The 18,000-nt window shown below is 46.0% G+C and overlaps 1 protein-coding gene across 2 annotated transcripts in view; it reads right to left on the minus strand.

Moving 5' to 3' along the window:
- SLCO3A1 (solute carrier organic anion transporter family member 3A1) overlaps positions 1-18,000 on the minus strand; it is a 546,291-nt gene that overhangs the window by 159,327 nt on the left and 368,964 nt on the right. For both annotated transcript variants that reach the window (XM_077472554.1, XM_077472553.1), the window contains exon 4: positions 12,523-12,786. In XM_077472554.1, coding sequence (XP_077328680.1) covers positions 12,523-12,786 — 264 coding nt within the window. The remainder of the gene's footprint in view (positions 1-12,522; positions 12,787-18,000) is intronic.

Here is an 18,000-nt window from a genome sequence, read left to right on the forward strand (position 1 = left end):
TATCTACTGAGAACATAGACTTTGATACCCCCCTACCTACTGAGAATCAATACAAGTGGGAAATGTGGAGACATTCTTTGAAGTCACTAGAAAAACTTCAGATCTCCCGTTGCTATGTTCCATGTTCCAGTTCAACTATTTAACTAAGACCTCTGAAATGAATGTGGAGAATCACACTGTAGTTTTGTCCTAGCCAAGGCAAAACTCACTCCCAAACCTGCACATTACCATACCAAGACTTGAACTTTGTGCATCCGTGCTAGCAGTAGAAATTGCCAAAGTCATACGAAGTGAAATGGACACTAGAATCGATTCCTTCACCTTCTATACAGACAGCAAGGTGGTACTTGGTTACATATACAACCAAACAAAACAGTTTTACATGTACGTCAGCAACAGGGTTGAACGTATTAAGAGATTCTCCCTACCAAGTCAATGGCATTACGTTCCCACTGAACGTAACCCAGCTGAATGTGGGACCAGAGCCGTGTCATCTGCTGTTCTTCAGGAGAGCTTATGGCTGTCACCTCCAAGCCTTGTGTGAGGAGTCCGACTCACCCCCTATTGACTCCATGTTGCAGACTCACAAATCTTTACCACTCACCCATGATTCTTTGTCTACCTTTCTCGCTGTAGTTTGTGCCACAGTGAATGCAAGACCTTTAGTGCTGGTATCTTCTGATTCTGATGCTCCAGTGATCCTTACCCCAGCTTCTCTCCTTACTCAAAAGTTTTGGAGTGCTGTAATATCTTCAAGTGAGATCGAACCCAAGGATATCTACAGTCGTCAATGGAAGCAGGTGCAGCATCTAGCCAATGTGTTTTGGCATCGCTAGAGGAAGGAGTATCCTCATCACCTTCAAGGTCGTAACAAATGGCAAACATCTAAGCCTAATCTTAAGGTTGGAGATCTCATCCTTCTAAAAGACAGGGAAGTTTGTCAGAATGAGTGGCCTATGGGCCTTATTACTAAAGTTATGCCCAGTGACAATAACATGGTCCGGAAGGTAGAAGTCAAGGTAACCAAGGGAGGATCAACACGTACCTTTACTCGACCAATTACAGAGTTGGTACTCCTTTTGGCAGGTGAGTGACTTATACAGGGACTAGCCATGCTGTTGGCACGGCGGGGAGTACATTGCTGCTATCTTCTGGTTCTACTCAGAACTTTTGAATTCTTTCAACATGTCATACATCAGACTACATTTTCTTCAATCCTGTTGGACTTATGTTTATTCTTGCTTGTTGCATGTTTTTCAATACAGGACATTTATAAGTATTGGATATATATAATTGCTTATGGTTATGAAATCTAAAGATTTCAGACGGGGAGTGTTGTGTTATACAATGTGAATTATGCTCTGTGTCTTTAAGATTTGTTTCCTCTGTCTTTCTGTACTCTCTCTCCCACAGTAGTTCTGTATATTCTCCTCCCCTTCCTCTCTCTCAGTCATTGTGCTCAGAATACCTCATGCTGTAACATCTTTACATGTGGCTTACAACTGCAACATTTTTCTACCTAGGGGTATCATCATTAAACTGAACATTTGAGGGGATTCATTGTCTGTCTTTCCATACAGTGAGTTATCCATTGAGTTAAACTGTCTGAATTGCTGCAAGGGATAAATAGATCACCAGGTCATGTAAGCCCTATATGAAGCTGAAGATAAAGTTATTGCCTTGTAGTTGAGTCCGAACACCCTCCCAAATCAGGAATACCTCCCTACTATTTCAAGCTAATTGCTCCTCCTCCCTACATCTTGGTGTCACAAAAAAAGTATGCTTTTCTGCAGCTGGGCCGCGGGTGTGGGCAGGTGGCTGGCATGAGACACGTGGGTGGGCAGGCGGCCAGTATGAGACACCTGGGCAGGCAGCATGAAAGAGCCGGGCGGATGGAAGGAGTGGGCGGGCAACCAGAGATGACATCATCTGTCTCTGCCCCCGCATCACTGCTCTTCCGCACTCACAGATGGTGTTCTGTCAGCCTCAGTGTCGGAGGTGTGGCGGAGAGCAGAGAGATGACATCATCTCTCAATGCCCGCCCCACATCACCGCTCCCCTGTGGCTTCTCGCTGTGAAAAAAGCGGCGCACCCCCAGGACAGCTAATCAGGAATGGCTGAGGGCGGAGCCAGAGAGTGAGAGCCGAAGGAGTCCTGGATCCTCCCTCTGCCAGGGGAGACCGGCTGCAACATGAGGAGGGAGATACCCTGCTACATTCAGAGAGGCCATCCCAGAGATATGACGTCATCAGTGACAAGTGAGCTGTGTGTGTGGGAGTACAGGTGGGGTATGCTGGGACTTGTAGTTTAACCCCTCAGCCATCAGCCTGGCATACCACAAGGGGCGCTCCACTCACAGTGCTTGCTGGATGTCGGTCAGTGATCACCCCAAAAATGCTAAGTGCCTGTCTGTCCCTGGGGTCTGATCCTCCTTGCCTAGAAGCGTGTAGCCAGTGATGGCACAGCTTCAGATCTACATTGGGGGGGGTTCAGACCAGCATGGCAGCCAGGCACCTGGTATTTTCAGAACAAGCAATGGCAACCTCCATATTCCTCTCCATTCTACAGCCAAAACTGCTGCTGCTATTCTGAATAGGGTGAGGCGAAGGCGCATTGGGGAACCCAACATTGCACAGGGGCATGTGCTAAATGGACCAGTGCTGCCACCAATGCAGTGATGGCAGGCAGTGTGGCAAGTGACATTCCACATCCAGTGACAGGCAACCAGGCAGCGTGGCAAGTGAAATTCCGCATCCGGTGACAGGTAACCAGGCAGCGTGGCAAGTGACATTCTGCATCCAGTGATAGGTGACGTGGCAAGTGACACGCTCAGGGCTCCCACTGTTTCTGCATTAAGGCGAGTTGAACTATTTAATTTACTACTACAATGTAATAATAGAAATAATGTGCTTCAATCACCCTGGCACCATATCAAGCATGGCGCCGTGATGATTGAAGCGCTAACAGAGAGAGAGGGGTGGGGAGAGGGAATGGGGGAGGGAGAGAGGGATGGAGGAGGGAAGGGAGAGAGGGAGGGGGGGGGAGAGAGAGACAGAGAGGGGGGAGAGGAAGGGGTGAAGGGATAGAAGGGATAGAGAGGGGGAGATAGAGAGGGAGAGGGGAAAAGAGAAAGGGGAGCGGCGGTCAAGGGAGAGAGGAAAAGAGAAAGGGGGAGGGAGAGAGAGGGGGTGAGTGAGAGGGTAGAGGGGGGAAAGAGAGGTAGGAGAAGGGAGGAGAGGGGGTAGAAAGGGATAGAGGGAAAGGAGAAGAGAGAGAGGGGACGGGAGAGAGAGGGGGTGGGAGAGAGAGGGAGGAGGGAGAAGGAAAAAGAGCGAACGAGAGAGAGAGAGAGAGAGAGAGAGAGAAAGAGAGAGAGAGAGAAAGAGCAATATAAATATATAGAGATAGACAGACCTGTCTTTGCTCTGGCATTTCTACCCAGTTCTAAATCTATGCTAGTATATGTATAAGAAACAGCATTATAGTGTATCAGAGCCTGGCAGCAAGAAGCTCCATGACTATCTGAATGCATACTACCCAACAATGTACAGTAAAATAACGTGATAAAAATGTACTAGTGTAATTATAAAATGTAGATGAATACCAATCCCTTGTCTCACTGCAATTAAGGACAAGCCTATCTGTATGCATACCCAGCTTACATAGCACAATCTGTCACAGCTTACATAGTACAATGTTTACCAAACATTGTAAGCAAACAAAGGCAATTAAACAAGGGATAGTAAAAGAGATAAGGAAACATAATTACAAGACAACAGGCACTTTGTGGTTTATAAACTTTCTCATAGCACTTCTAACTCAGTTTTCCTCTGTAGGAGATCAGTATACTGTATATTGGGGGGGGGGGGGGGGAGAGAAAGAAAGAGAGAGGGGTAGGGAGAGGGTGAGAGAGGAAGGGAGGAGAGAGAGGGGGAGAGAGAGGGTGAGAGAGGAAGGGAGGAGAGGGGGAGGAGGGAGGGAGGGGAGAGGGGGAGGAGGGAGGGGAGAGGGGGAGAGGGGGAGGAGGGAGGGAGGGGAGAGGGAAAGAGTGGGCGAGAGAGGAGGGGGGGATAGAGGGAGGGGATGGAGGGAGGAGAGAGAGAGGGGGAGAGAGAGAGGGGGGAGAGAGAGAGGGGGGGGAGAGAGAGGGGGAGAGGGGGGAGAGAGAGAGGGGGGGGAGAGAGAGAGGGGAGAGAGAGAGGGGGGAGAGAGAGAGGGGGGAGAGAGAGAGGGGGGAGACAGAGAGAGGGAGATGGGGAGAAAGAGGGGGCGAGGGGGGAGAGGGGGGAGAAGGAGGGAGGAGAGGGGGAAGAGAAAGAGGAAAAGAGAGGGGGAAGAGAGAGAGGGAAAGGGGAAAGAGAGGGGAGAGAGGAGGAGAGAAAGGGATAGAGGGAAGGGGGGGGAGCTGGATAAAGGGAGAGGGGAAGAGAGAGAGAGGGATAGAGGGGGAGAGGGAAGGAGAGACGGGGGAGAGCAATGGGGGGGAGAGAGAGAGAGAGAGAGTGGGAGAGAGGTAGAAATAGGGAAAAGGGAAGAGAGAGGTAGAGGGAGAAGAACAGGGAGATATAGAGGGAGAGGGGAAGACAGAGAGGGTTAAAGGGGAGAGAGAGAGAGAGAGAGAGAGAGAGATAGAGGGAGAGAGAGAGGGATAGATGGAGAGGGGAAGAGGGAGAGGGAAAGAGAGAGAGGGATAAATGGAGAGGAATATAGAGAGAGAGGGATAGATGGAGAGGAACAGAGAGGGATAGATGGAGATTAATAGAGGGAGGTAGAGAGGTAGGAGAGAGAGGGGAAGAAGGCGAGAAAGAGACTAATCACCATTAGTAGCGTAAAAAAAAAAAAGTATATACAGTAGGTGCCAGCGATATTGTGTCAATCTCGCCGCTTTTATCTGCGAGATTGACACCCTGCGAGCCCCATTGCGGGAGCCAGCGCCGAGCCGGCTCGCATCGGGAAAGGAAAAGTGTTTCTTTTCCTTTCCCGATAAGCAGCGCTGACATTAAGGCCGGGTTCACACTGGTGCGGGGATCCGAATTGGATTCCTGCCAATACCAGGCACTGTATTTGGTATGAATCTTAAGGGAGAACTCCACACCAAATTTTAAATAAAAAACCGGCATGGGTTCCCCCTCCGGAGGCATACCAGGCCCTTAGGTCTGGTAGGGATTTTAAGGGGAACCCCCTATGCCGAAAAAACGGTTTTGGGCTCCCCTCAAAATCCACACCAGACCCCTATCCGAGCACACAGGCTGGCCGGTCAGGAAAGGGGGTGGGGATGAGCGAGCCCCCCCCCCCGAGCAGTACCAGGCCACGCATGCCCTCAACATGGGGGGGTGGGTGCTTTGGGGGAAGGGGGGCGCCCTGCAGCCCCCCCACCCCAAATCACCTTGGCAGCTCTATATATATAAGAACTTGTAATAAATAGTGTTCAATACAGGGATACTGGCCCTGCATCAGTCTTGGTGACATCAGAGGACCTCCTTCACCTTCTCTGAGCTCTGCTTTACAGAGTAAACATTAGTTGCAGCTAGAAGGGAAAAGGACACAGAGCAATAATGAAAGTACAAAACGACACGCTATCTAGAAAGGGAAAAAAACGCTTCCAGCTGTATGAAAAACTTGTCTGAAGTGCAATAAGCTGTTATTAAACTGTTTTGACAGAGATTGTGAGCGGAGTACCGAGAGGATGTCCTGGATTTACGTATTGTTAAATAACGTTCAAAGAATAAGCTGAACTTAACCTTTGAAAGCTGTGCTTGTTGCTTATAATAACTAATTATTCAAATGCATAATATATGTTTTACTTTAAGATAAAAGAAGACTAATTAATAACATGAATATACAGCTGGTAAATAATGTCACCTTTTTTTGGGGGGTAAATAGATTTCTAAAGGTGCTATTGACATGAAATTTTCACCTCGCTGGTAACAACCCATGCAATCCATGCATACAAAAGGGTTTAATTACTTAAGCTAGAGAGGGCACAATTTATCACAATTCTGCATAGAAACCAATCAGTTTTCAGGTTTTATTGCCAAAGCTTAATTGAACAAGCTGAAGTTAAAAGCTGATTGGTTTCTATGTAGAAATGTGACAAATGTTGCACTCCCTAGCTTTAGTAAATAAACCACAAAGAGCCCAAAACAAATAAGTTCAGAAATAAAGTTATGTGTAATAAAACGGAATGACACAGGGAAAAAGTATTGAACACTCTAACTGAAATATATTTAATACTTTATACAAAATCCTTTGGTAAAGACAGCTTCCAGATGCAGGCTCCTGTATGGAGAAATGAGTCGCATGTGTTGCTCAGGTGTGATTTTGGCCCATTCTTCCACAGTCTTCAAATCTTGAAGGTTCCATGGGACTCTTCTATGAACTCTGATCTTTAGTTCTTTCCATAGATTTTCTATTGGCTTTAAGTCAGGTGATTCTCTGGGCAATTCTAGCAGCTTCATTTTCTTTCTTGAAAACCAATTGAGAGTTTCATTGGCTTTGTGTTTGGGATCATTGTCTTGCTGAAATGTCCGCCCTTGTTTCATCTTCATCATCCTGGTAGATGGCAGCAGATTTATCAAGAATGTCTTAGTACATTATTCCATTCATCCTTCCGTCAATGATATGAAGTTTACCAGTACTGTATACTGAAAAACAGCCCCACACAATGATGTTCCCACTTCCAAACTTCACTGTTGGTATTGAGGTACTTTTGGGGGGATATGCATCCAAAGAGCTACATTTTGGTCCCATCTGACCAGACTATATTCTCCCAGTATTTCACAGGCTTGTCTACATGTTGTGCAGCAAACTTTAAATTAGCTTCAACATTATTTTTCTTCAGCAATGGAGTCTTGAGTGGGGAGCGTCCATACAGGCCATGACGATTGAGTGCATTACTTGCCTTCATTGAAAGGGTCCTTTAATACGGGTTTGTCTGTTAGACTGATTCCACTTGCTGTGGGGGATCAATCCGCTGATCTCCGCTGAGAAGGCGCATGACAGGCCTGTCTCCGCTCACTGTGCAGAGACTGATCTGTTAGAGCCCTGCTCTCCTCTACTGCCTGTCTGTTTTCATCTGATCCCACCCCCAGTCTGATGTCCCTGTGCCCATGTTCCAGCTTGAAGTTCCTGTGCTGGTGTCCCCGCTTGAAGTTCCTGTGCCGGTGTCCCCTCGAAGTTCATGTGCTGGTGTCCCCGCTTGAATTTCCTGCTCCGGTGTCCCCACATGAAGTTCCTGCACCAGTGTCCCCACATGAAGTTCCTGCGCCGGTATCCCCGCTTGAAGTTCCTGTGCCGGTATCCCCGCTTGAAGTTCCTGTGCCGGTGTCCCCGCTTGAAGTTCCTGTGCCGGTGTCCCCGCTTGAAGTTCCTGTGCCGGTGTCCCCGCTTGAAGTTCCTGTGCCAGTGTCCCCGCTTGAAGTTCCTGTGCCGGTGTCCCCGCTTGAAGTTGAAGTTCCTGTGCTTGTGTCCCCACTACCTCCTGACTGTACGTATGCCTCGAATGGCACCATAGTCCGTAAGCAGGATCTGAAGATTTTTGAAAGAGCTTTGCGAGCGACAAAAGTTTCCCCAGCTGGAACTTCTAAAACAAAGAAAGCCCAAAGGAAATAAGGCTGTTCCATGCTCTGAGGGCATTCCTAAGGGGAGGGAACTGTCACGGTCCCTACCGTGCCCTGCAAATGGCCAGGCGTGGTCACGCCCCAAGTGGCTCTAGGAGGTATTGAACTCATGACTACCTGTTCAGTGCTCCTATTGCATTGCCTCTGAGCCACTCCTCAGTTCTTAATTCTGCCTGCTTTCCAGCCAAGCCTAGTTCTGTAGGAAGTACTGAGGGCTTTTCTCTGGATTTTTCCTTGCAATCAGTACCTGTCCCTCCTGGATCAGCTAAGGCAGGTTACCTAATCAGCTGGGTATAAAACACTGCCTCACTCTGAGGGCTTTGTCGGTTCGTTGTCTTTCTCGTGTTTGCCAAGTGTGCCTGTGCTCCTTTCTTCTGTTGCAGTGTTCCAAGACTGACCCTGGATTTGTTTATCATTACCCTGACTTCTGGAATCCCTAACTGCGGCTTTACCTTGACTATCTCTTGGCTATTCCTGTCAAGCCCCCGTGTACAGATTCACAGCCCAGGTAGCTTATCTTGGTTGCCATGGGCTGTGTGTATTTGCAAGGGTGAACTTAGGTAAGCCCTTACAGGTTCGCCTGAAAAACTGACAGGCCGACCTGATCGGAAAGCCTGTGTGAAAGGGCCAAAACAATTGTACCTGCTAATTTCAGGTCTTTCTGAAGTTCCCAAAAGTGGTCCTTTGGCCTTGGACAACTCTTCTGAGGAGCACCTGGCAATAGCCGGTTTATGGTGAAATTATATTCTTTCCACTTCTGGATTATGGCCCCATCAGTGCTCACTGGAATATTCAGAAGTTTGTAAATCCTTCTGTAACCAATGGCATCAGTATGTTTTGCAACAATAAGGTTGTGAAGGTCTTGAGAGAGCTTTTTGCTTTTACCCATCATGAGATGTTTCTTGTGTGACACCTTGGTAATGAGAAACCTTTTTATAGGCCATCAATTGAGACTGAATCAGCTGATAATAATTTGCACTGAAAAGGAGCAGGATTGTTTTCTAATTACTGAAGGATTTCAGCTTGGCTTTCCATGCCTTTTGCACCTCCCTTTCCTCATGTGTTCAATACTTTTTCCCCGTGTCATTCTATTTTTATTACACATAACTTAATTTCTGAACTTATTTGTTTTTGGTTTATTTATATAGATGGATTGCATGAGTTAAATGCCTTGTGGTGAAAATTTCATGTTAATAGCACCTTTAGAAATATATTTACCTAGAAAAATGGTGACATGTTCAATACTTATTTTACCCACTGTGTGTGAGTGTATATATATATATATATATATATATATATATATATTGAGTGTATATATATATATATATATATATATATATATATATACACTATACTGCACGGGTTAACTGCTTGTTTTATTCTAGGGGGGAGGACAGCGGAAATATACTTACCTGTTCTGCGATCCTCCCCGCACAAGGTAGATCCGGCAACCCCTCACTCCAACGGTCTTGAAAATGGACTGTTCCTAATGCCAGCACACCCATAGCAGGTTCTATAGACAGGAACAGTCCACTGCTGGATTGTGGGGGAGCACAGTTTTCCAGGGGATCAACAGACTAGGTGGGAATAAACTTTGTGCTTGCCCTACCCATGCAGTCCAGGCACAGACCCACAGCATGGGCAAAAACATTTTTTTGCCTGGAGATAGGCTTTAAAGCTGAACTCTGGGGAACCATAGGGACGTCCCAAAGCAGTGCCAAATATGAGGGGTGGGACAACAAAAAATCCTAAGGCTAACACAAGAGCCTGACTAGGTAACAGGAGTTCAACACAGAACAACTGGCGCCCAACCTGAACAATACACCCCCCAAAAGAGATAAGACCCACTAAACAGCAGCCCATAGCATCTTGTAGCCACAAGAAACATCCTCACAAATAGTGAGTCTGATCTCCGAAAAGACCCTGTGATTGCCATATATACCTAAATCACCTGAACACATCCAGGACATGTAAGGTAAAACCCTTAGGACATTTTGACCTGGGACACAGGGAAGGCAAATCTGAGCCACTGACAAAGAACGAGGCTAAATGCCAAGTGCCTCACACCAAGATATTTATGCTATCCACGTCCGGTGGTAATTCTTCCTAGAGGAAGGCTACCTAGCCTTCAGCAGCATCGTAACTTCAGCACCTGGCTCATAACAGCCAGGCCTTCAAAACCAGCGACTGAAGCAGGATGGAATATTGGCCCTTGGGACAGTAGAACCTCCCTGAGAGGCAGTCGCCAAGTGACGTCACCGACCAAGCGTACCAGGTCAGCATACCAAGACCGGCCAGGCCACCCGGGCCCACTAGAATGACCGGAAACACTTTGGCTTTGATCCTGCGCAAAAGCCATGGCAGAAGTTTGAGGATTGGCGTAGATCCGACTATACCGGCCTCACCAGAGCGTCTGCTGCATCCACTGAAAATGTCAACATCGCAACATCGAAAGCCGGTAATGCTCTTCTCACACAGTAAAACAGAGGAAGTGTTGGTGTTGAGAACATATTGGAGTGCCTAAATAAGCATCCGTGATGTCGACAGAAGCCAGAAAGTCCCCATGATGAAGGGACACCACCATCGCGCGAATGGATTCCATTCTGACCTTCTGTACCCACTGGAGTCAGAACAAGCACACTCTGAAGCAACAGGGCTTGCACAGCCCCAAGGAAAACTGCCAACAGTCCAGTGACAGACACCTATTGGAAGAACATAGGTGGGGGCGCACCTACATGCTGAAGGGGCCTTGTCCTTGGGTCTAGGGAGCCCCGCTCCTGGCTCGCCGGGACCTGGTCCATTGTGTGCCAAAAAGAAGGACCACATCCACTACGAGACCCTTTTCCCCATTTCAGACTGTGGAAGAGATGTACACTTCCCTCCTGTGAGACTCGTAATGATGTCATCCACGGTAGCCCCAAACACACAATTGCTTTGAAATGGTAACCCAGTCAGAGCTTTTTTAGAAGCCCAGTCCGCAAACCAACACTTAAGCCACAATACATGTCTAAGAATCACTGCAGAAACAGAGAGCTTGGCAACCAACTGCGTCCAACAGGCATTGCATACAAACTGCAGCCCCCAGACCAACTGGTCCACCAACTCAATGAAAGCAGAGGGAATCTGCTCCCCCTCCAGGTATGTCCTGGATCCTTAAAAGTCAGAGACTCTGCTACCAGAATCATGGTCACCTTTTGCAACCTAGATCCACTACTGGTGAAACAGTCCACTCTTTAAGGAGGGACCCCACAAAGGGGTACCTCAAAGCAAAGAGTCTTTGGAACCACAAAGGGTTGCTTTGGGCACTCCCAATCTTTACGAACAAATATTCCAAAATAGAGGAGAGAAGGAATCGCTTTTGCAGTGCGAGACAGTTTATGGGTGCCAAGGGGACTGGTACCTCCGCTGCAGCCATAGCTGCATCCTCCTTCTTTAAAGTTTTCCACTGCAGTTGTGGAGGAACAACCTCACCAACTGATAAGACAGGGAGTGTGGCCACCAACCTCGCAAGGTGGGCCACATCTGCGACGGCAGAGCCAGAAATTGGATCAGTCGAGACCAATGAGGCAGGGGAGGGCGGGGGTGACATGTACTAGCCTATATGCTTAAGCACTACCTATGAAAATGCAAAGAACTCAGGGGGCCTCCACCTGAGACCTCTGCCTGCCATCGGCCCCGCACAGGGGCGTCACTGAGGTCCCACACAGAGGACATCAACTGAGGCCCCACATAGGGGTGGCACTGGCCAAGGCTCCTCACAAGGGGCACTGGCCGAGACTGATACCCAGCACAGGGGGCACCATTGGACCCCTAACAGGGGCAGTGGCCGAGACAGATACACAGCACAGGGAGCACCATTGGAACCCTAACGGGGCACTGGCTGAGACTCCACACAGGGAGTGCCACAGAACCCCTCCCAGGGGGCATCTACGGTGGTCCAACTTAAACAACATCCCAAAAGGGGGTCACTCTCAGAGCCCCCACAGCCCAGTGTCCTACATATTTGGCCACCCGCCGCGAGTGCACAGGTCTGAGGGGGGAACTGGACCACGCAGAGCCAAGGAAGGAGGGCAAATGTCCGCAATGGAAAGGGCGGCTCTAGGGCTGCCCTACATGTCACCTGGTCGGTCGCACAAATGCTTGGCATCGGTGCATTCCTAGTTTACACCTAATAATGAGCTCTCCCAGCATAGCACAGACAGGGCAAATATGGCAAGCACAGCTCCCAGCCCCCAGTAAACAAAGGTTTTTTTAGAGTTGGGGTTATTAAAAAAGTGCCTTTAAAATGGCAAGCAGCAATTTGAATTAATTTTGTTTAAGTTATGCTATGTGAATGGGGACATGTAACAAATATAACATAGGTATTATCCCAATTTGGCTGCAAAAGTGGAAATACACTTTAATTGTTCACAACAAGCAGTGCTTAGATAGCTTATTTTGTACTGGGAAAGCAGCAGGTTGCGTGGACTGAAATGAACTTAGATGTTGGTTTTCCGCTGCTGCTTTGCGATGTGGCTTGATTCCTCCAGGGCACAGCTTTAATCTTTCAAGAATATGTCCTGATTTCAACATAACTTTTCTGGTTAGGAACACAGTTTCTCCGTCCCTGACCTCAGGTCAACTTTCCTTCCCTTGTGTTCCACAAACTTCATCCTGGCTACCTTTATTCACACATCTGAAAAGCCTTCATGAACTTTAGCAGGAACCTCTACGGAGTCTATTTGGGTTATTTATGATGTGTTTTTTATAAAGTGCAAATGCCATGCAAGGTCATTTTTTTTTTTCCAGACTGAATTAAATTGCATGTTTCCTCCACAAGATATATATTGAGGAAATAATGATGTTAAATTAAATCCACTATTCATAACCTACCTACTTGGAAAATACCATTATACTGGCATACCTCTGAGCTGTTGAAAGCAGGAAGCTCCTTCTCCTGACTCAGAAGAATGCGCCAGCACTCCGTTACTGGGTTTTGGTCTCTCGTATTCTCGGTCAGGTAACATGGTCTGCTCGCTCTCCTCAGCGTGATCCATATGTGTAGAGAGAGACTGCGGGAATCCAAACATCAGCAGGGACGAGAAGAAGAGTAAGGCACCGCAAAGCAGAAAGCCTGCCCACCAGGCTCCAATCCAGCGCGGGTCTTCTGGAGTGATTTCCAACTTGCCTGGTACACAACACAAAAAATAAATAAATAAGGAATGCTTAAAAGTAGTACATACAGTAACCTGCTATAATTAATTGTCAAGAGATGGTTATTATTAAATGATAAATGGTTATTTGTAAAATATTTATTTTCAAAATAAATGTGTGAAAAGTGTGGCATGCATTTGTATTCAGCCCCCTTTACTCTGGTATACCCCTATCTAAAATCTAGTGTAACCAATTGCCTTCAGAAGTCACTTAACTGCTAAATAGAGTCCACCTTTGTGTAATTTAAACTCAGTATAAATACAGTTCAATTAAGCCCTTGGAAGTTTGTTAGAGAATCTAACAAACAGCATCATGAAGGGAAAGGAATACACCAGACCGGTTAGGGATAAAGTTGTGGAGAAGGTTAGAGTAGGGTTAGGTTATAAAAACATTATCAGAAGCTTTGAGCACTGTTGAATCCATCATCCATAAATAGAAAGAGTATGGCACCACTGCAAACCTACCAAGACATAGCCGTCCACCTAAACTCAGAGGCCGGGCAATCAGGACCTTAATCAGAGAAGCAGCCAAGAGGTCCATGGTAACTCTGGAGGAGCTGCAGAGATCCACAGCTCAGGAGGGAGACAACTATTAGTCATGTACTCCACAAATTTGGCCTTTATGGAAGAATGGCAAGAAGAAAGCCATTGTTGAAAGAAAGCCGAAAGAAGTCCCATTTGCAGTTTGTGAGAAGCCATGTGGGGGACACAGTAAACATGTGGAAGAAGGTGCTCTGGTCAGATGAGACCAAAATTTAACTTTTTGGCTTAAAAGCAAAACGCTGTGTGTGGAGGAAAACGAACACTGCAAATCACCCCGAACACGCCATCCCCACAGTGAAACTTGGTGGTGGCAGCATTATGTTGTGGGGATGCTTTTCTTCAGCAGCAACAGGGAACCTGGTTAGTGTTGATGGGAAGATGGATGGAGCTAAATACAGGGATATCTCAGAAGAAACCTGTTAAGAGTCTGCAAAAGACCTGAGACTGGGGCGGAGGTTCACCTAATAGCAGTACAACAACCCTAAACATACAGCCAGAGCTACAATGGAATGGTTTAGATGAAAGCATATTCATGTGTTAGAATGGTTTAGTCAAAGTCCAGACCTAAATTCAACTGAGAATCTGTGGCAAGACTTGAAAATTGCTGTTGACAGATGCTCTCCATCCAATCTGACAGAGCTTGAGCTATTCTGCAAAGAAGAATGGGCAAAAATGTCACTCTGTAGATGTTCAAAGCTTGTAGAGACATCCCCAAAAAGACTTGCAGCTGTAATTGCAGAGAAAGGTGGTTCTACAAAGTATTGACTCCGGGGGGCTGAATACAAATGCACGCCACACTTTTCACATATTTATTTGTAAAGAAATTACCATTTTCCTTCCACTTCACAATTATGTGTCACTTTGTGTTGGTCTATCACATAAAATCCCAATAAAATACATTAAAATTTTTGGTTGCAACATGACAACATTTCAAGGGGTAGGAATACTTTTTGAAGGCACTTTAGGTCGTTAAAATGTCACATGTTGGTAGAGTAACTCTTCCTTTATAGCAGGGATGTCAAACTCAATTTCATTGCGGGATACATCAGAAGGCCAGTTATATTTGTAGCCCCCCACCATCAGAAGTCAAGAGACAAGTGAAGCCTGAGACGAGGGGGTGCGGCAGGATCTGTAGGAGGAGTTCTGATGAGGCTATCTGTTACATGGAGAAGCACAGGATTTGGTGGAGGAGCTCTGTCCTCCTCTCTGCTGCTGTCTGCTGAAAAAAGGTGGGGGCGGAGGTGAGGGAGGTGCAGCAGCTGCAGGTGAGGTGCGAGGGCCACATGAAATGGCCTGGAGGACCGGATTCTGCCTGCAGGCCTTGTGTCTGACACATGTTCTACAGTAACTCTTTTTTCAATGCAGGTAAATAATGGATTCCAAGCAGAAGCCACATGCCGTCATTGAGTTCTTGACAAAGGAGAGGTGCAAGCTGACCGGCATCCACAAAAGGCTACAGAATGTTTCCGGAGATGACACCATTGACAAGAACTAGAGCTGCACAGTTCTGAATAAAATGAGATTCACAATTTTTTTGCTTAGAATAAAGATCACGATTCTCGGCATAACATCATCTTTCACATTATACAAAACAATTAGGCTAACTTTGCTGTTTAGCTTCTTTAATTAATTGAAGTGTATTTTTTCCCCAAAAAAATGCATTAGAAAGACTGATGCGCAAATACAGTGTGACATAATATATTGCAACGACCGCCATTTTATTCTCCAGAGTCTCTGCTAAAAAAACATAATGTTCCGGGGTTTCTAGCAAAAAATACTGATTTTACCTTGTAAGCAACAAGTATCAGGATTAGCCTCTGAGCCGGTTCACACTGCGGGCGATGCGAGGCGACACGACTTGCCTCGCCTCGATCTGACAAGTCGCCCCCGTTCTGTACAATGGAACCGTTCTGAGAGGAGCGACTCGAGTCGCTCCGACTCAGAAAAAAGGTTCCTGTACTACTTTCGGGCGACCTCGGGGCGACTTGCATTGACTTCTATACAGAAGTCATCTGCAAGTTGCCGCTGAGGTCACGGCAGGTCGCGGCGAGGCAAGTCGGTGTCGCCTCGCATCGCCTGCAGTGTGAACCGGCTCTTAGTCTTTACGTGGTTAAACTGCCCTCATTTACAGAGAACTTCATCCCTTTGATATAAACTAATCAAATTATACAATGTTTCTTTTTATCTCTCAGTGCTGAGCAATGTTGTGATTAACTTTTTTTTGTTGACAGCTCTTGTTAGATGAATTGTGGAAATGCCGAACAGATTAAGATCATGAAGGGGGTTGAATCGAGATTGTGATTTTTTTATAATGATTAATCATGCAAAAAATGTCTTTTCATAGGTGACATCAATGGTGTTATCTCTGTAAACATTTTGTAGCCTTCTGTGGATGTCACTCCTTTATCAAGAACTCAAGGACACGTTGCTTCTACTTGAAGACTATTATTTAGTAGAAGTAGAAAAAGATACCATAAAAGCAAGAGTTACTCTACCAACGTGTTAATAAAAAAGTTATAGCTACTTTTTTTTTTTTTTTTTTATACAGCCCTCAACGAGGGTATAACTTTTTAATGATTTGTGTAGGTCATTAAAATTTCACATTGGTAGAGTAACTCTTTTTCTATAGTAACTCTTTTTCGTCTTTACTGCTGGTAAATAACGGGCTCCAAGCAGAAGCAACATTTTGCCATGAGTTCTTGATGAAAGAGGGGTGTAGTAGACTGTCTGACATCCACAGAAGCGTACAGAATGTTTTCAGAGATGTTACCATTAACAAGAGTCACTAATGACAAGATATTGTTCTGGAAAATGGTGCCTTCTCCGTAAACATTCTGTAGCCTTCTGTGGATGTTGGAAAACCTTCTCCCCTCCATCAAGAACTCAATAACAACATGTTGCTTCTGCTTGCAATCTGTTATTTTATTAGGTTTTTTTTTGCATTCCATCCTTATTAAAGTTTTGCAACAGTTTACAGAGCAAGGACAAAAATATAGGTACAAAGACATGAAAATTTTGGGGGAAAAGAACAATGAGAAAATTACATCCATTCAGGCTGTCTTGTGAACAGAATATTATCCAATAGGGTTCGGTACATCAAAAAAAGAGGGGGGGGGGGAAACAAGGGGGACATTGGGACTTTACATGAAGTATGTGGTAGCAAGAGAGTACAAGGTGAACTAATAGGAATTTTATTGATCGTTGCAATTAGATTTACAAGAAATAAATAAATACAATGATAAACAAAGTAATAAACAATGCATGATAATGGTAATAATAATACAGCATGATAATAACATAAATATTACAAAGTATCATAATAATAAAACTCCAAAGTTCACCGCAGCAAGATTGAATAGAAGCATATGTAACATAATGTCTGCAGGACCAAGGTCTTTGTGCACCAATTAGGGTAATATCAAAATCAGAATGTATTCAAAAGAAGCACGGCATATGATAGCTCTACGCACGTTTCGTGGCCTTTATACCACTCATCAGGAGCAGAGCACATGTTCAATCTATAATAAAGAGTAATATGATATTCAGAAGTAAGGTAAATGAAAAATAAAAATAGTAATGAAAACGCATGAAAAAAGGTTGGGGTAAACGAGTCACCCACACCTAATACATGCTTACTCACTTAGGTAAGTGCACTGATAGTCTAGTAGGTGGGTGCCGCAAGCCGTCCAATATACACCCCCAACCGGGAGCCGTGGTGGGTAACTCAATGGAGATAGCCACAAGGCCGCAGCACAAGCAGGCATGGAATCACCACGAGGCACTTCTATAGAGAGTGAAAGATTAGAACCATTAGGAGATATGCAAGGTGTGGAGATGGTGAAGGATTAAGAAAGATAGTAAGGGGAGCTGAATGTTAAGAAGAAAGAGAGAATATAAAAAAGTTAGGGCTCACCGAGCAAAAAAGTGAGGGGACCAAACATAGGGCTGTTAGCCATAGGAATGCAGTGAAGGAGTGAAAGATTTAATTAAAAGACTGCATGTAAACTGGTGTATAAAAAGCCTCGAGTGACCACACCCTCTAGAGAGTGCCATTTTGGACCTGCCAGTCTTGTCTGCTGCTCTGCTGGTGCCTTGTGGGGATGTGCTGCTATGACGTCCGGCTTCCATCTCCATTTCCGGGAGCCGTGACGCACACTGCTAGTCTCCTCCCATCCTTTGCGTCATTGGACGCCTGATGGGTGGATGCGTCTCACTGTGCGTCGACGTCACGCAATTCACGCAGGATGTGCAGCGTTCTTTTATTGCTGCTACGTCCTTGCAGTTGAGTTTTACACACTGCTGGCACTATGGGGGCAGTTCGGAGCCGCCAGACTGGAGATATATACTATCCGGCTGGCGGAAGCCCTCTTCTCCCCCCATTTCGCCATGCGGCGTGACGGTGGTGGGATGACTTGTGGTGATACTCTTGGGGGCGGCTCTCTAGAGGGTGTGGTCACTCGAGGATTTTTATACACCAGATCACATGCAGTCTTTTAATTAAATCTTTCACTGCATTCCTATGGCTAACAGCCCTATGTTTGGTCCCCTCACTTTTTTGCTCAGTGAGCCCTAACTTTTTTATATTCTCTCTTTCTTCTTAACATTCAGCTCCCCTTACTATCTTTCTTAATCCTTCACCATCTCCA

Source organism: Lithobates pipiens, unplaced genomic scaffold (assembly GCF_037356315.1).
Source record: "Lithobates pipiens isolate NorthernLeopardFrog02 unplaced genomic scaffold, aLitPip1_a1.2 Scaffold_8, whole genome shotgun sequence".
Lineage (NCBI taxonomy): Eukaryota > Metazoa > Chordata > Amphibia > Anura > Ranidae > Lithobates > Lithobates pipiens.